General features: G+C 49.7%; 1 protein-coding gene and 1 long non-coding RNA gene across 7 annotated transcripts in view; both read right to left on the bottom strand.

Annotated features, from left to right (window-relative positions):
• The window catches only part of TEAD4 (TEA domain transcription factor 4), a 64,586-nt gene extending 48,155 nt beyond the window's left edge, over nucleotides 1-16,431 (bottom strand). For 2 of the 6 annotated variants that reach the window (XM_006933414.5, XM_006933413.5), the window contains exon 1: nucleotides 15,491-15,685. Coding sequence is in view for 4 of the 6 variants with exons in the window: in XM_006933413.5 (XP_006933475.1) it covers nucleotides 15,491-15,632 (142 nt within the window). In the remaining 2 variants the exon portion in view is untranslated. Of the gene's footprint in view, nucleotides 1-15,490; nucleotides 15,687-16,301 lie in introns of those variants that run through there. The other 4 variants (XM_023256677.2, XM_023256678.2, XM_023256679.2 and 1 more) reach the window with 4 other exon arrangements.
• LOC109501426 lies at nucleotides 11,617-15,483 on the bottom strand. The gene is made up of 2 exons (XR_002743755.2): nucleotides 12,718-15,483; nucleotides 11,617-12,409 (listed from the first exon to the last, which is right to left on the bottom strand). It is a non-coding gene; the product is annotated as an uncharacterized LOC109501426 (long non-coding RNA).
• Nucleotides 16,432-17,562: the final 1,131 nt, after the last annotated feature.

Raw genomic sequence — 17,562 nt, 5'->3', positions numbered from 1 at the left:
CCCTGACATTATGTTAAGTCAAATAAGCCAATCACAGAATGACAATTCTATGCTTCCACTGATTTTACAACAATCCTTTTAAGCGCACCAGGAGACAGAAGGGAAAAAGATGAGGACAGAGAAGGGGATCAGGAGACACTTCAGGAGACGTGGGCCTAAAATATAGGAAACACAGGAAAAGGGCCTAGTTATAGCTAGAAATGAAAGAGACAAAGACAGCAGTATTTGGGTCATGGGTGGGGTGTCCCTGCGGATGAAAAGAAGGAGAAGGAACAGAAGAGGAGAAAACAATCCAGTGGACAAATGGGCCTACATGGCCTGAACTGAGCCATATACTCAGCTGAAAAAAACTGGTCCCAATGTGACTTTAGAAGGCTGGCTAGGGCTTACTGGATGTCCGAAGTAACACACACATATAATATTTTAATATTAATTTTAATTTTAATATTAATAATAAAATAATATTTTTATCATAAAAAAAATAAAACTGCACAAAACCTGGGTGTCCCAATTGCACCCCAGGAACAGCCTCCCTAGCTCTAAGGAATTCCTCTTCCTCTGCTGACACACACAAGGCCCTGGGGAAAGCATGACACGAGCCTGGTCCACTGTGAGCAGCTTCAGAGTGGTACAAGCTGAATGAAAATCCTACCAGCTGTGCAGCCGATCAGGAACTTCTTTAACCTCCCCAAAGCTTCTGTTTCCTAATCTCTCAAACAGGGATGAGAAGACTGGCCTGGCAGAGATGAAGGACTGAGACATAACAGGTAAAGAAGCTGAAACACAGCACACTGTGTGTGAACCACCACCACCCCCACTGACCTTTCAGTGTGAAGCTAACTGATCACACCTTGTTCCCTGACAGGACAGGAGTGGGGAGAGGTGAGAAAAAGGACAAAGGAGGACCCCACCACCCCAGCAGTGTAAGCATGCATCGGAAGGAACCAGTCACTGAGAGCCAACCCACCAGGCCAGGAGAGGGGTGCCTGCTTGGGCTCTGGAGTCAGAGGCCCAGCTCAGATCCTGGCTGGGCCTTGAGCAGGCCACTCAACTTCTCTGAGTCCGTCCCCCTGAATACATGCCAGAGGTAATAATGTCATCTCCTCATGGGACTGTTGTGAGGATTAAGTTCAATTGTATCCACAATGTGCAGGTACAGAAGCTGCTCTCGACAGGGCTCCTCAAACATTCGGGGTTCTTGGCAGGATGGTGGAGGGGGGCAAGAACCAGGGAGAAGGAATTTTCTCTGGGACACAGTGGACAGGAGAGAAGCAGGAGGAATGAGGGGTACAAGAAGAGGTAAGGGTGAAGAGGGAGCAGGTCGGTGGGAGGAGCCTCAACAGGGAGGGGCAGCGGTAAATATACGGATGTATCCCCAAGCCATCAGCCCCATTGGGCAGCACAGAGTCTGTGCTCAGAACCCTCAACCTCAGGAGGGGCAAGCAGGGTAAATGAGAACACGGATCCAGCTTCCCAGGAACTCAACCTGGGACACTGCCCCATCCATCCCTTCCAAGCAGCCAGGAATATGGGTGTCTATGGACCTGGCCCTAACACATCCACATCACAGCAAGTGGGTGTCCACGGCCCTCCACTCCCCACCCCACTCCACCCCAGCGCTGGCCCCAAAGCCACTAAAGACTCTGATGATGCAGTGATGGGGCTTTCGGTCCCGGCAACAGTGCCTGCACAGAAGCCCCCCCCCCCCCCCCGCCAAACAGGTCTCGAAGGAAGGTAAACCAACCTCGCTCCGAGCTCAGCCTTGCCACAGATTCACTTCCCCTATCTGGACCTCGGTGTCCCCACTCACACAAAGAAAAGGTGGGGAAAGAAAGTGGAATATCATTCAGCGATAAAAAGAAATGAACTATCAAGTGACTAAAAGACATGGAGGAACCTTAAAGGCGTATTGCTAAGCAAAAGCCAATCTGAAAAGGCTACACACATACTGCATGATCACAACCACATGACATTCTGGAAAAGGCAACACTGAGGGATATGCGGAGCACTGAAGTTTTTAGGGCAGTGAAACTCTTCTGTAGAATTCTATAATAGTGGAGAGAGGACATTCACCTGTCAAAACCCAGAGAAAGCACAACACAAACAGTGAGCCCCAATGTAAACTATGGACTTGAGGTAATAATAACATATCAGTACCGGTTCATCAACGTAAAAAATATGTTGCACCAGTGCAAGATGTCAATAATAGGAGTAAGTAGGAGAGAAGGGAAGAAACTGTACTTTCTGCTCAATTTTTCTGTAATCCTGAAACTGCTCAAAAAAAAAAAAAAAATACAGGGGCGCCTGTGTGGCTCAGTTGGTTGAGCATCCAACTCTTGGTTTCAGTTCATGTTATGATCTTGTCGTTGGCAAGTTCAAGCTCCGCACTGGGCTCTGTGCTGACGGCATGGAGCCTGCTTGGGATTCTCTCTCTCTGTCCCTCCCCTACTCTCTCTTTCTCTCTCAAAATAAATAAATAAACTTAAAAAAATTTTTAAATAATAATACTAATAAAGGAATGGGAGAGGTTAGGCTATTAATTTATTTTTTATTGTTTTCAGTATATTTATTTGAGAGAGAGAACGAGTAAGCAGAAGTGGGGCACACAGAGAGAGGGAGAGAGAGAATCCCAAGCAGGCTCTGCACTGTCAGCGTGGAACCTGACAAAGGGCTCAAACTCTCACAAACCATAAGATCGTGACCTGAGCCAAAATTAGGTCGGACCCTTAACCAACTGAGCCACCCAGGCACCCCCCCCCCTTTTTTTTTAAAGATAAGGAGAGTAAGGCTTGCACTTTTTTCTCCTTGGGGCCTTTCTTCAGGATTTTTTTTTTTTTTTAACGTTTATTTATTATTAAGAGACAGAGAAAGTCAGAGCATGAGCATGGGAGGGGCAGAGAGAGGAGGAGACACAGAATCCGAAGCGGGCTCCAGGCTCCAAGCTGTCAGCCCAGAGCCCGACACGGGGCTCAAACTCACAAACCGCGAGATCATGACCTGAACCGTTAAGTGGGACGCTTAACTGACTGAGCCACCCAGGCGCCCCTTCTGGATTCTAAAATAAAGCAAAGGTTATGAAAGTTCTGGAGAGGCAAAAGTACTGAACCAAACTAGCTGACTTCACCTTAGATAGGCCTACGAAAATTCAGATCAGGGTGCCTGGGTGGCTCGGGTTAAGGGTCCAGCTTCAGCTTAGGTCATGATCTCGCGGTTCATGAGTTTGAGCCCTGCGTTGGGCTCTGTGCTGACAGCTCAGAGTCTGGAGCCTGCTTCAGATTCTGTGTCTCCCTCTCTCTCTGCCCCTCCCCTGTTCATGCCCTATCTTTTTCTCTCTTTCTCTCTCAAAAATAAGTAAACAAGAAAGAAAGAAAGAAAGAAAGAAAGAAAGAAAGAAAGAAAGAAAGAAAGAAAGAAAGAAAGGATAGATTCAGATCTCAAAGTAGATCCCAGAGCTGGAGAGTCTTTGCCTAACAGACTGGCCACTGAATCCCATCAAACAGTGACTATCCCTGGGCACCGACAGAACCAATGTCTTTACATGAGCCCAGTGTGCTGCTCAACAAATGCTTGCTTTCCCCAGCCTTGGGTGGGTTTGCCCCAATCAGCTGCTTTGCCAAAGACAGACATGCCATACCTCACCCTGCCAGGACCGGAGGGTATGCCCACACTGGGCCCCCAAGCAGCACAAGGCACCATGGGTGGGGGCTCTAGGTGCACACCCCACCCACGCAGGAGCTCTCAGTGCTGAGGAACAGCCCTCCAAGGTCCAGAGCATCAGGGAGCCACGGGGAGCCTATAGGGCCATAGAGGTAACCAGGCAGCCAGCCTTAACAACCGCAAGAAAGCAGGACCCATCTTTAGCTCTGCCCCATTCTCCACCTGTAGGCCTCTGGAAAAGGCCTACCCCTGGGAAGAATGAAGGCTCTAGCATCTGGACAGTGCCATAGCTGCCAAGACACAAGAGCAGGGGACATGCTGGACTGGACTTGGCCAAGAGGCAGGAGGCAGCACCTATGCTACCATTGGTCATCTTTCACAGAAATGTTGTTCTGTCCCAGAGCTACCCCGCCTGGACAGGGACAGAGATGACAATCACAATGCTCTGGAGATTCTAATGGCCCAAAGCCCTCAGATCTTAGGCTGAGGTCACCATCACCGAGGACCCAGCCTGACCCAGAAAACTCACTGCACTGATTCTCTCTTGCACCAGCCACACAGCTACCTGGTGGCTTACCCCTGCAGGCCCAACAATCATTCCACCTCCCATTCCAGAATGCAGTGGTCATCCAGTTTGGAAACAAGGCCATGTAAATGGTTGGTACGCAGACTGGGCACAAGCAGTTGTTGTTCTGGATGGGGCCGGCCCAGCTTGAGCCAGGGGCAATGAGGAGTAGACCAGGCATAGCAGCCAGTCAGGGAAGGTCCTAGCAAATTAAGAAGCTACGTGCACCTCCTATTCAAAGTATACTCTACTGCAGGTGCTAAGCCAGGAACAGAACTTCATAGAAGGCCCTGTTCCTTCCTCCTTTCCTCTTCCTAAGTCATTCTGTAGGTGTTCCCCGCCCTCTATCCCCCTGGGCCCACCTTTGCCTCTGAAGAAAGGCCAAGGCTCAGGGCACCAAACTCTTTCCTTGCTTTCAGAGTCCCTAACACCCACCATCTTCTTTTGGAGATTCTCTCCTTAAATGAATTTTCTCCAAAAATTTGTAAGTCACACATCTGACAAGGGACTTGTATCCAGAATATTAAAGAGCTCTCAAAACATAACCATCAAGAGGAAAAATAGGCAAAAGATTTGGTAGACGTTTCATCAAAGAAGTTACATAAATGGCAAATTAAAAACACAAAAAAAGTTCAACATCATTAGTTATTAAGGAAATGCAAATTAAAACCATGCTGAGCTACCACTACACCTATCAGAATGTCAAAAAGACAAAAACAAAAAGAAAGCCAACAAGACCAAACGCTGTTGAAGATACAGAGAAACAGAACTCTCCTGCTTTGCTGATAGAAATGCAAAGGGTATATACACTTTGGCAGTTTGCCAGTTTCTTAAACCACTGCATGTATACTACCACGTGACCCAACAATCCCACTCCTAGGTGTTTAAGAAAGAGAAATGAAAGCCTGTGTTCACACAAAAACCTGTATAGAAATGTTGACAACAGCTTTACTCAAAATCAACAAAGGCTGGAAACAACCGAAAAGTCCTTCTGCCAGTGAATGGATAAACACACTGCAGTGTAGCTATAAAATGGAATACTACACAGCAATAAAAAGGAACAAACTATTGATACACACAACTGGATGAATCAAGGCATTATGCTGAGTGAAAGAAACAGACCCCAAAGCTCCATACTGTCTGGTTATCCATCTGATATTCTTGAAAAGGCACAATGACAGGAGTGGACAGATCCATGTTCTCAGGGGATGGGCATGGCGGGGGAGGGGGAGACAGATGGACAGCCCACAAAGGGTGGTAGCGTGAGGGCATCTTTTGGAGATGGAGCCCTTCTGTATCTTGACTGTGGTGGGGAATCCCATGCCTTGCATTTGTCAAAACCCACAGAACTGTATACCATAAAGAGTAAATTTTGCTGTATGTGAATTTAAAAATAAATTTTTAAAAAGTCCTCCTTACTCTGCCCAGAGGACCTGGCTCAAACCCACCTCACTTATAAAGCTCCACTGTCTCCTCTCCTCTGATTATTTCATGACCATGACCCTGAAATCACTACTTTTCCTGTCCTCTCACCTATATTTCTCCCTCTGTCCCTGTTTCTCTCTCTCTCACACACACACACACAGCGTGCAACCCTACCCATCCTTCAAAATCAGCTCAAGTGCCTCCTCCTCTGAGAAGCCTTCCCTGACTCCTCCCAGCCCCACCAGAATGAATCACCTTTACAAGACACCCCCTCAGCGCTAGTCTGTGCTTCTAACTAGCCCTTCTTTAATCTTGCAGGTGTTCAGTGTTTGCTATGCAGTCCGTCTCCCATGCAGATTGCAAGCCCCTTGAAGACACAGACCAGGTCTTCCATTCCACATTTCCCCCACTGCCCCTGGCACCGTGCCAGGCACACTGTGGGTGCTCTGTGACCACTGCGGGCTGGCTGGGGGCAGGTGCAGGCAGAGGGGGCTGATGCCAAGAGAGGCAAGCAGGCAGTGTTGGGGCTGGCAGAGTCCTGAGGAGGGTATCGGAAGCCACTAATACAGCTCTGCCTCCTCTCTTGCATAAGCAGCAAGACTACTGCTTCAACCTCCAAGTGCTGGAAGTGACCTCACCCCCCATTCCAACATGAGGTCACGCAATCTACGACGAAGCATTTCGGAGGATCCTTCTGTTTCTTCCATGTCACGCAGCACATTTCCAAGCCCCAAGCAGGACAGCTGCTCGGGACATACCTGTCAAAGGATTGGAGCCTATCTTATACGGGTGCTGCCATTTCTTCTCACTTCCAGAAGGCGGGCCCTCTCTTCAGCAATAGTAGATTAGGTCCATCTGATCTGAAGGCATTTCATTTTGTAGAACTACCAGATATAGGCACAGCCTACCAGTAACGTACAGGGACTCTCCACGACTGGGTTTTTCCCAGCGTATCACAGGCCTCTCCCTCCAGAGTTTAAGGACCATTTATGGGTCATTTATTTGATAAACACTTAGATGGTGTTTAGTATATGCCAGGCAAAAAAACTAAGTATATTACAAATATTAACTAATGTAATCTTCCCGTCAGCAAGAGGTTGGTCCTATTAATATTATTTTCCTCATTTTGCAGAAGAGGAGAATAAGCTACTGTGTAGTTAGATAACTTGTCCAAGGCCACATAGCTTGATAAGTGGCAGAAAAGGGATTCAAACCCAGGTAGGCTGGCTGTAATGCTATACTGTCTAAACATGAACCACTAGCCACACATGGCCATTCAGCACTTGAACAGCAGCTAGTCCAAATTGAGATGCACTATTAAGTGTAAAATGCATGCTGGAATCCAAACAGTTTGTATGAAAAAAATGTGAACTTCTCATGAACATTTTTTCACTATTGATGGTACATTTAAGCGATAGTATTTTAGATACAGCTGTTTAAATTTTTTTTTTTAATTAATGTTTATTTTTGAGAGAGAGAGAGACCAAGTGCAAGTAGGGGAGAACACAGAGAGGGAGACACAGAATCGGAAGCAGGCTGCAGGCTGAGCTGTCAGCACAGAGCCCGACACGGCACTCAAACCCACACACCATGAGATCATGACCTGAGCCAAAGTTGAGCACTTAACCAACTAAACCACCCAGCTGCCCCTAGACACAATTGTTTAATAAAATATATTAAAATTCATTTTACCAATTTCTTTTTACTTTGTAAAAGTGGCTCTAAGAGAACATAAAATGACATATCTGGCTTACATTGTATTTCTATCAGGCAGGATGGGTCTGGAGTCTGTGCTTATAGCCACTACCCCATGCTGTGCTCATCTTCCCCTGCCCCAGCCTCAGGGGTGCAGCCTGTCCCTAACACCTGCTCATTCAGCTTGTCCAAAGGTGATGGGGAGCCAGGCAATAACTTCCACATCTCCTCATTTGGTCTCCTCAAACTGCTGGGACTGGACATTCCCACCTCACATTTCTCAGCCTTGCTTCCAGCTTTGGAGACAGCTTATCTTTACCTCCCTCCAGCAGGGATCCCAGGTCAAGGTGGGAAAATATCTCCTTCATCGCCAGGGCAATCCCCACCTGCTGCATGCAGAGAAACTGAGGCCCAGGACCACATGGGGGAAACAGAAGCCCTAGAGGTCATCTGGTGCAATCTCCCACCCACTGGAGAAACTTCCTCCAAAGAAGCCCTAGCAAGTTCTACCTACATCGTTCTACATTATACAACTCCACATAGGTCTATGTAGTACTAGAGTGAAACCGACTTCCGATCCCTTGGACCTGATCTGCTATTACTGCAAAGAGGGACTAACTTCTGGCAATGAGAAATGACAGCACTCTGAGGACTGCACAGGTTCCAACCCCCCCTTCACCAAGACACTCACAATATCTACAAGCTCAACACTGAATAGATCGGGGTGTATCTACCCTCCAAAACCAGACATGGCTCTCAGTGTGACCAGAGCATCACAGAGCCTAGCAGACTATGGTTTTCCTTGATGCAGAGCCCCCGACCCCACTAGCCCACAGGCTCAGGGTTTAACGGGTGACAGGAAGAGTCAGGCTGACCTGGGTTCAAACTCCAACCCCAGCATTAATCTCTGGGTAACTTTTCTCCTCTTTTGTTAAAGCAAAGGTAAAAAAAAAAAAAAACAAGGGGCACCTGGGTGGCTCAGTCGGTTATGGGTCCGACTCTTGATTGTTGCTTAAATCATCATCTGACAGTTCATGAGTTCGAACCCCACCTCAGGCTCCAAGCTAACAATGTACAGCCTGCTTGGGATTCTCTCTCTTGCTCTCTCTCTGCCCCTCCCCTGCTCACGCTCTTTCTCTCTCTCTCTCAAAAATAAATAAACATTAAAAAAAAAAAAAAACAGGGGCGCCTGGGTGGCTCAGTCGGTTGAGCGTCCGACTTCAGCCAGGTCACGATCTCGCGGTCCGGGAGTTCGAGCCCCGCGTCAGGCTCTGGGCTGATGGCTCAGAGCCTGGAGCCTGCTTCCGATTCTGTGTCTCCCTCTCTCTCTGCCCCTCCCCCGTTCATGCTCTGTCTCTCTCTGTCTCAAAAATAAATAAAACGTTAAAAAAATTAAAAACAAACAAACAAAAAAAAACAAAACGGGGCACTCGGTTGGTTCAGTCAGTAGAGCCTGTGATTCTTGATCTCGGCGTTGTGAGTTCAAGCCTCATGTTGGGTGTAGAGATTACTTAAAAATAAAAATTTAAAAATTAAAAAAAAAAAACAAAAACAAATCAGCAAACCCTATCTCACAGGGCTGCCATGAAAATTAAATGAAGTGATGTAGACAGAAATGTCTAGAACAAAGCTTGGCACCTGGTAGGCACTTAATAAATGCTCATATCCCGGGGCACCTGGGTGATTCAGTCGGTTAAGCATCCAACTTTGGCTCAGGTCATGATCTCACGGTGCGTGGGTTCAAGCTTCATGTTGGGCTCTGTGTTGACAGCTCAGAGCCTGGAGCCTGGAGCCTGCTTTGGATTCTGTCTCCCTCTTTGCCCCTCCCCTGCTCACTGTCGGTCTCTCACTCAAAAATAAACATTAAAAAATTCTTTTTTTAACTTGTCAGAATGGCTAACATTAACAACTCAGGCAACAACAGATGTTGGCGAGAATGCAGAGAAAAAGGATCTCTTTTGCCCTGCTGGTGGGAATGCAAACTGGTGCAACCATTCTGGAAAACGGTAGGGAGGTTCCTCAAAAAATTAAAAATAGAACTACTCTACGACCCAACAATTGCACTACTAGGTATTTATCCAAGGGATACAGGTGTGCTGTTTCAAAGGGACACATGCACCCCAACGTTGATAGCAGCACTATCAACAATAGCCAAAGTATGGCAAGAGCCCAAATGTCCATCGATGGATGAATGGATAAAGAAGATGTGGTATATATGTATACAATGGACTATTATTCGGCAATCAAAAAGAATGAAATCTTGCCATTTGCAACTACGTGGATGGAACTAGAGGGTATTATGCTAAGCGAAATTAGTCAGAGAAAGACAAATATCATAGGACTTCACTCATATGAGGACTTTAAGATACAAAACAGATGAACATAAGGGAAGAGAAGCAAAAATAATAAAAAACAGGGAGGGAAACAAAAACATAAGAGACTCATAAATATGGAGAACAAATTGAGGGTTATGGGAGGGGTTGTGGGAGGGGGGATGGGCTAAATGGGTAAAGGGCATTAAGGAATCTACTCCTGAAATCACTGTTGCACTATACGCTAACTTGGATGTAAATTTAAAAAACCAATTAAATTAAAATTTAAAACAAAAAAAAACATTATTTTTAAATTTTTTTAAATCTTTATTTATTTTTGAGAGAGAGAGAGAGAGAGAGAGAGAGAGAGAGAGAGTACAAGCGGGGGGAGGAACAGAGAGAGAGGGAAACACAATCTGAAGCAGGCTCCAGGCTTCTCTGAGCTGTCAGCACAGAGCCCAACACGGGGCACAAACCCACAAACTGTGAGATCATGACCCCAGCCGAAGTCGGACACCCAACCAACTGAGCCATCCAGGCGCCCCTAAACAAAAAAATTTTTAATAAATAAAATAAATGCTCATTTTCCTTCCCCTGCTTCATCAACCAAAACCCCAAGTTTTTTTCCACAAGAATTGACAGTAAATTCCTATTCTATATATATCATATATTATATATATAATATATATATTAATATATATATATAGAATTGATGCTCTGACCTTAAATGCAGGATTTTACATTTATATCTATTAGAGTTCATCTTGAGATAAGTGTACCTATTTAACATCACTCAACATCAAGTAATTTTTACTGGCTAAAAATTGAACACAATTTTTAAAAATGTTCAGGAGTGTGCAGTTAAAGAAATTAAAGTGTATTCATATGAGGTAATATTATCCAGATCCTTACAATTACAGCTTTAAATTATTTATGATAGGGGATATTACTCACTACATAGTATTCAGTAGGAAAAAAACCAGGATAGAGTGTAACTGCAATTATGTTAAAATACACAGATTTATTTGCATGAACACAAATTTGAAGGGACATATACCAAAATATTAACTGTGCTCACCTGAGTTGTGGCATTATGTACCAGTTTTTCTTGTTTAATTTGTAAAAGTTGTCTACAATGAGTATGTGTTAATTTTAACAGAAAAAAACATGGTTCTTCATTTCCTATTTCTGCTTAATCTCAGCATTTAGTTAATTAAGATGACTTTGAATCCTGGTTCTGTCATCCAATACTCTTGCTATCCTAGACACGCACAGAACTGACAGGGGACAAAACCAAAACGAGAGCTCTGTGGCATATCACTAGAGACTGCCCACTCCATGGTGACAAGAGCTCAGTATGAGTAGCCTGGACAGCCTTGCAACCAGTTACAAATCCATCTTACTGCTGCATCAACCAGATCCTATTTATTTCTCTTGAACCCAAGAAACCTCATTAGACTCAAAGTCCTTACTAAACGTTCTTCCACCTAAACTAGATTGTTTTCCAAGACTTGGTAGGGTGACCCATGTGGGCTAGTAGTTATCTCAATGTCATTTTTGAAGGCCCCACATCAATAAGAAGCTTACCGGCCTGCCATTTCCTGGATCCCCATCTTGCCACATTGAAGAAATAAAACAGAACAACATTTATTATGTTGCTACCCTTACCTCCCCGCTCCCATTTGTCAGGGCTCCTCCCAGATCCTAGAGTGATTCTGTGGTCACTCCTGAAGCTGCTATCAGGACCCCAAAACCTGATCTGTAAGAACCTGGCCACCTGAATTCACAAAAGGCAACTCAGTGCAGTCTCTCACTTCTCCCAAAGCCTGCCTTAGCCCTCTTGCTTGCCAACTCTGTTCTTCCTTTACAGAGATAAAGGCAAGATAAGTGTGTTGTGCCTCCAAGAACATTCCACCACCTGCTTCAAGCAGGAATCTCCCCCTGCCTGTCCTGGTTGTCTTCTTGCTCTGAAGATGGCTTAAAAAAAAAAAAAAAAAAATCCCTTTATGTTGTCCAGCTGACCCAGGCCTGTTGCCTCCCCACCCAGAGCTCTGCCTACTGAACAAATTGCCTCCCTCGTCGACTATTACTCAAGGCTCAAAGCCAAGATGGAGACCAGCCAGGAAGAAACAAAACTAGCCTTTTATTCAAGCCAGGACAATTCACGCAGACCTCTGAAGGGCTTGAAGGGAAGGGGAATTCATGGTTCTGGCAGGGGTCAGCTTGGCATGAGCTGACACTGGCAGACACCACAATACCTTTGCTGGTAAGACACAAAGCAGACGGCTCCATCAAATAATGGGCTCTAAGCAGCTCAGGTTTCACTCTGAGTCAAGGGCCCCCTTGGAAGGAGAGGCCCACCCTATGTGTCATCGGCCCTACCCAGTGCCCTCTGCACTGCCCCCAACACCCTGCCTTTCCTTTCGGCCGGATATGCAACCCCATCCTGCAGGAGGGTCACCCTGCCTTAGCACAGCTCCTATTTCCTGCCCCTGGTGACTCCTCTGAAGTCCATTGTTCCCATGAAGTTTGGGTCAAAGGAAGCTGGGTCCCCACCCATGGGGGCCCGCCTACCCTCAGCTCAGCGAGGGCGCTGGCCCACACCACAGGGAGCCAGGACCCATCCTCCGGCCTTTCCAAGGGCCTGTATCTTAGGGACTGGAGTCCCAGTGGAAATGTTCCCAAAGATCCAGTGCTAGCAGCTGAAGGCTCCAGGACCGTATCACCCAGGAGATGACTCGAATCTCCCTAATATCTAAATGGAAAAACCAAAAGCAAGGGAAGAACTGTCATTTCAGAAGAGTTCAGGAAAAGCTCCAGAGTTGGAGACCGCACTGCCCAGTGACAAAGCCCTGCCCCCACCTCCACCTGGGCCCCTGAACTGGTTAAACCCCCGGGGGGGGAAGGGGGGGCAAGAGAGCAGCTGTTCAGCTCCAATTTCAGAGCTTTAAAGGGAGCTGTCCTCCAAACCCCTGCCAACAAAGGGTCATGGGGGGCAAAGCAAGACAGACAAGGTAAAGCCACCCTCACAAGCCCTGAATTTCCCACTGCCCCCAGACTGACCTCAACTACAGGAAAGGCAATGGAGCAGAGCTGGTGACCCGTGTCCTCCACTTCCACTGAGAAGGAGGAGAGGAGCCACGGATTAGGCAACAGGTATTGCTGTGTGACAGTCACCAGTACAAGACTCCAGAATGGAGGCAGAGGGAAGTTTCGACACTTGCATCCCAGAAGATCTAGAAAGATAAGAAGACCCTTCTCCACCTGGCTGAGTAATGTACAGACCAGAGAGGAAAAAGGAGGGTGCATTTAAAGACCCTCTGAGGGTCCCTTCCAAAGTTGGCATTCTCAGATTCTACAGTTCTGTGCTTTCTGCTGGGAAGGAGGGGAGAATTTCTGCTTCCTATCTGAGACACAGGATGGGAGACATTGCCAAGCCAGACTGTTCCAGCCTCCACACCTGTTAGATGAAGTGGCTAGGGGGTCTGAGCATTGGGAGCCACAGAGCAGGAGACAGAATGCAAAGTGGAAACAAAATGGACTCTAGTCCCAGCTCTGTGACTCACCAGTTGTGCAATCTTAGGCAAGTTACTGTCCCACTAGGGGCCTCGGTTTCCCCATCTTTAAAATGAGGGAGTTAGAGGCTAACACTAGAGTATCCAATAATGTTCAGCAGATTCACCCTGAGGTCAAGGCAAAACTGAAATTAGAACAAAGGTGTTGGAGGACTGCCTGGGTAGCTCAGCTGGTTAAGCATCTGACTTCTGCTCAGGTCATGATCTCACAGTTCATGAGTTCGAGCCCTGCATCAGGACCTGCACTGACAACTCCGAGCCTGGAGCTGCTTCAGAGTCTGTGTCTCCCTCTCTCTCTGCCCCTCCTCCCCCTTCTCAAAAATAAATAATCAAAAAAAAAAAAAAAAAAAGAACAATGGAGTTGGAGACCCTGTGCCCCTGTGACAAAGCCCTGCCCCCACCTCCACCTGGGCCACTAGCTACCTTGGTTCCTAAGGATGACGAACATCACACAGGGCCTGGTCTATGGTAAATGCTCAGTTCATGTTTGCTGAGTAAACACAAATGAACAGGGCAAGGTTTGTCAAAGGGTATTCAGAGAAGTTCTTGGGAAAAAAGAGGTTCCATGCTGAAATAAGCTTAGGAAACACTGGAGTCTGCAATATGCCATGCACTGTGCTAGATACTTGGCAAACAATGAATTTTCACAACAAACGTTTTAGATAGATATTAATTAACCCACCCTCCCATATTACTCATCAGGAAACTAAGCCCGAGGGCCTTAACAGTTGTGACTGTCGGGATTTGCACCCAGGTATGTCCAGCCCCAAGTCTGTACCCTTTCTATTCCATCAATGCTACCTTTAGACCCGGGGCCCTCAAAGCCCCAATTACACACCTGGTCAGGTGAGAGGGTGAGGTGGCTTCCACCAAAACATCTGCGTCCTCAAGGTGCATGGAGGAGCAGCAACCAGCCCCCACCCTTCTGAGAGGATCTTGTTCCTTCCTTCCAAGAAATCCTCAACATTATGCCCCCCATCACCTTGTTGTAGGAATGAAGAAAGAACTCTGATTCCAGGTGTGCCTGTGCCCCCCCCCCAAACACCATCACATGCTGTGTCACTTCTGCCAATCTCCCGGACATCTGTGGCTCCCTCCCCACCCAGCTCCCACCCCTAAGATATTTCAAATGGGTAAATCCCAACTGGAGTTGGGGGGCGGGGGGGGGGAAGCAAAGCATAAAAGAAGGGGTGGGGAAACTGAGACCCAGAAGGGTCTTCCCTAGCAAGTCAACTAGCAAGTCAGAGGCAGCCCTTCCCTCCCAGGTTGGTACCAAAGCATGCCTGCAGTTACCCCTCTCCCTTCCCACAGCCAAGTGCAGAGTGGTCTAGCAAGTTGTGAAGAACTAGGATTCTTCCATCTGACTGCTGGGGAGCTCCAAGGAGAGCTGGACCAGCAGAAAGTAGTTCAGGCTGGTATACATCCATTCTTCTTTGTCCTTGGGGCCAACTTGAAAAGCAGGGGCTACACACCCTTCAAGATTCAAAACTGTTTCCTCTGGGGGGGGGGGGGGGAATCCTCCCCCACGAACATCTCCAGTTCTGTCAACAACCTGTCCCATCAGGGAAAGACAAATATCTCCACTTCCTTTAGCCTTCTACCATCTTGCTCTGTGAAGTGTTTCAGGCAAGAACAGCACCCACTCTCCCTCAGAAAGACAGCTGCCTGGAAGAGGCGGGTGTGCACAGCTTCCTTCCAGCTCTGCCCAGTCCAGGGCGCATGCAGCCCGCGGACCGCACTCCCGAGCACCACGGTCCAATTATCCCTGCACACCTCACCAGAGACAAACTCTCTTGCCCACGGCCATGCAGGGAGGAAGAACAGTCATGCCCAGAACCAACATCCTCGCAGAAAAATACACACGCAGAGACGTAGCATTGCACAATGGCTCAGAGACACTCAGACTTCCAGATAGGCAGCACTGCTCTCAAGTGTAAATACACTCACGTTCAACACAAACAAGATGAGTCACATGTGAACAGATATCACCCTCACCTACACCCAAACCTAGGGAGACGGGACAGTCAGGCGGTCACATGAAATCATCAGACAGCCACCGTGTGTGCCCGGAATCCCCTCTCCACACGTGTGCACGGAGGCCGTGTCCCTGGGAAACGTGCGCTTCGGGTCTGGGAGCTCTCCTCCCTGGAGCTAGTCCCCACCACAGAATACAAGCTTCTCAAGTCCCGGGGAGCTGGGGACCCTGCGGAGGGCTCTCCTCTTTCGCAAAGCCTCAGCACTTAAACCGGCCAATACACTACCTCCAGGGCTCGCTCTTCCAAGTCGGAAAAGGGCCCGGCAGAAAAGAGGCATGGGTGCTGGGTCTCTCCGACCGCCGCTGCTCTCGGTTCTGCTTCTGGGCCTTTCGGCTTCCGGGACCCCCTTCCCGCGAGCCCCGAGCATCCACCCCCGGCCCGGCCCGAGGTCCGCGCCGCCTCCACGTGCCGGGAGAGCTCCTCACGCACCGCCGACGCCGGCCCTCGGGCGAGGTCCTGGAGTCCCCGCGCCGCGCCGCAGCCTTACCGGTCCCAAGGTGCGGGGGGGCGGGGGGGGGGGCGGAGGCGCTAAGCCGGCTCCACGGGGTCCGCGGCGCGCCAACTCCTCGCCGAGGTCCCGAGGGCGGCGACGGCGCTGCGGGACGACAGGGGTCAGCGCGCGCGGCCCCGCGGCGGCCCGGGCCACCGGCCGGGCAGGGAGGAGGGCGGGCGGCTGCCGGAGCCCACCCCGCGCCGGCCCGCACGCGCTTCGCCGCCGCCGGGGGGCTGGCGCGCCGAGCCGAGCTGAGCCGAGCGGAGCGGAGCGCGCCGAGGGAGGAGTTTTCCCAGAATGGGACTGACGGGAAAGCACGGGAGCTCCCTATTCCTGGAGGAGTGAGTCAACGGGAGAGAGGAAGGCAGCTCGGGGGCCGGCGGCGGAAGGGAGGGCAGCGGGGGCGCGGGCCGGGCCGGGAGGTCCGGGGCGGGAAGGGCGAGGGGGGGAAGAAAAGAGCGGCAGCGCACGCGGCCGAGGGGGCCGGCGGGGCGGAGGGGTGGGGGCGCGCGGCGGGGCGGCGGCGGGGCGGGCGCCACTCACCTGGGGGACGCGGCCGCGGGCGGCGGGAGCCGGGAGCTCGGGCCCTGCCCGCCCCCTGGCCTGGAGTTTGAAAGGAGGAAGCCTGGAATGTGCGGAATGAGGGCTGGTATGAGATGCGCGCAGCTGAGGGAGGGAGGGACCCGGAGGGAGGGGCGGCCCTGCCCCCGGCCCCTCGGGGAGGAGACTGGGTGGTGGGGGGGAGGGGGGAGCCAGGCGGGGGCGGGGCCGGCGGAGGAGGGGAGGGGCGCGCGCGGCAGGGCGGCGGGGCGGCTGCGGCGCGGACCCCTCCGCTGGGACCCGGCCCCCGCCGCTTCCCGGCACCCAGACTTTCCCTTGGATCTCTCCGCTGCGACTCTGTTCCTCCTCCCCGAGCCCCCCGGTTCCTGCCTTTCCTGGCCGAGTCTCCGACTGCCTTTCCCAGGAGCTGAAAACCTTCCCTGTAACCGGGATGGGGGGGTCCTGTAGGTGGCCCCGCCACCCTCGGCGTCCCCGGTTGCCGGCTGGCGCCTCTCCGCACAAGTCCCTGGGAGGCCGGGGGAGGGGCGGGCGCCCGACGCGCAGGAAGGGCTGCTCCCTTCCCCGCGGCTCCCACCAAAGGACACTCGCTCCGGGGAACCAGGAAGCAGGAACTCCCGGGCTGTAGTCCCAGATCCGCCGCCAGTGCCCCCACGCGCGCTCTCCCTTGCATTGGTCCTTTCGGCCGTTGTCCCGTAGCCCTGGCAGATCTGTCACTACCAAGAGCAAAGCACATGGGGAGAGGATATTCGATGTGAAGTACGTGTGGCGCGGGGAGCCACCTTTTGGGCTCAGTAACTGAATGAATCTTTATCCAACATGTATTATGTGGCCACCAGATGCTGTGAGAACAAAAATGAAAATACGACTTAAGCACCTGCCCTCGAAGAGCTTATAATTTAGCTGAGAAGACTCCCTATATAGAAGAGCATTACCACAAAGTGGGAGTCTGGGTTTGAAACAAACATGCCAAATAGTTTAGTCTCTTGTTGGGGAGAGGGGTACTGGAAACGAGTTGGGCTCCTGTTTGGCATTGGTTTAAGGCAGTGTGTTATCACATACCTCTGTCACTCACCTTGTTGGAAGGTTGAAACCAAAGGACTTTTGGCTTTTTCCAAAAATCAGATCCAACCTCTGGGGAACATTATCACTTAAGCTTGTATTGCAGTGTTTGCCCAGATCTTATCTCCCTTACCAAACAGAAACTTCTTTGAAGACAGAGTGAATGTCTGATTTATCTTATCTT

This window comes from Felis catus, chromosome B4 (assembly GCF_018350175.1).
Source record: "Felis catus isolate Fca126 chromosome B4, F.catus_Fca126_mat1.0, whole genome shotgun sequence".
Lineage (NCBI taxonomy): Eukaryota > Metazoa > Chordata > Mammalia > Carnivora > Felidae > Felis > Felis catus.
The sequence above is the reverse complement of the archived record's forward strand: the minus strand, read 5'-3'. Positions and strand labels throughout refer to the sequence as shown.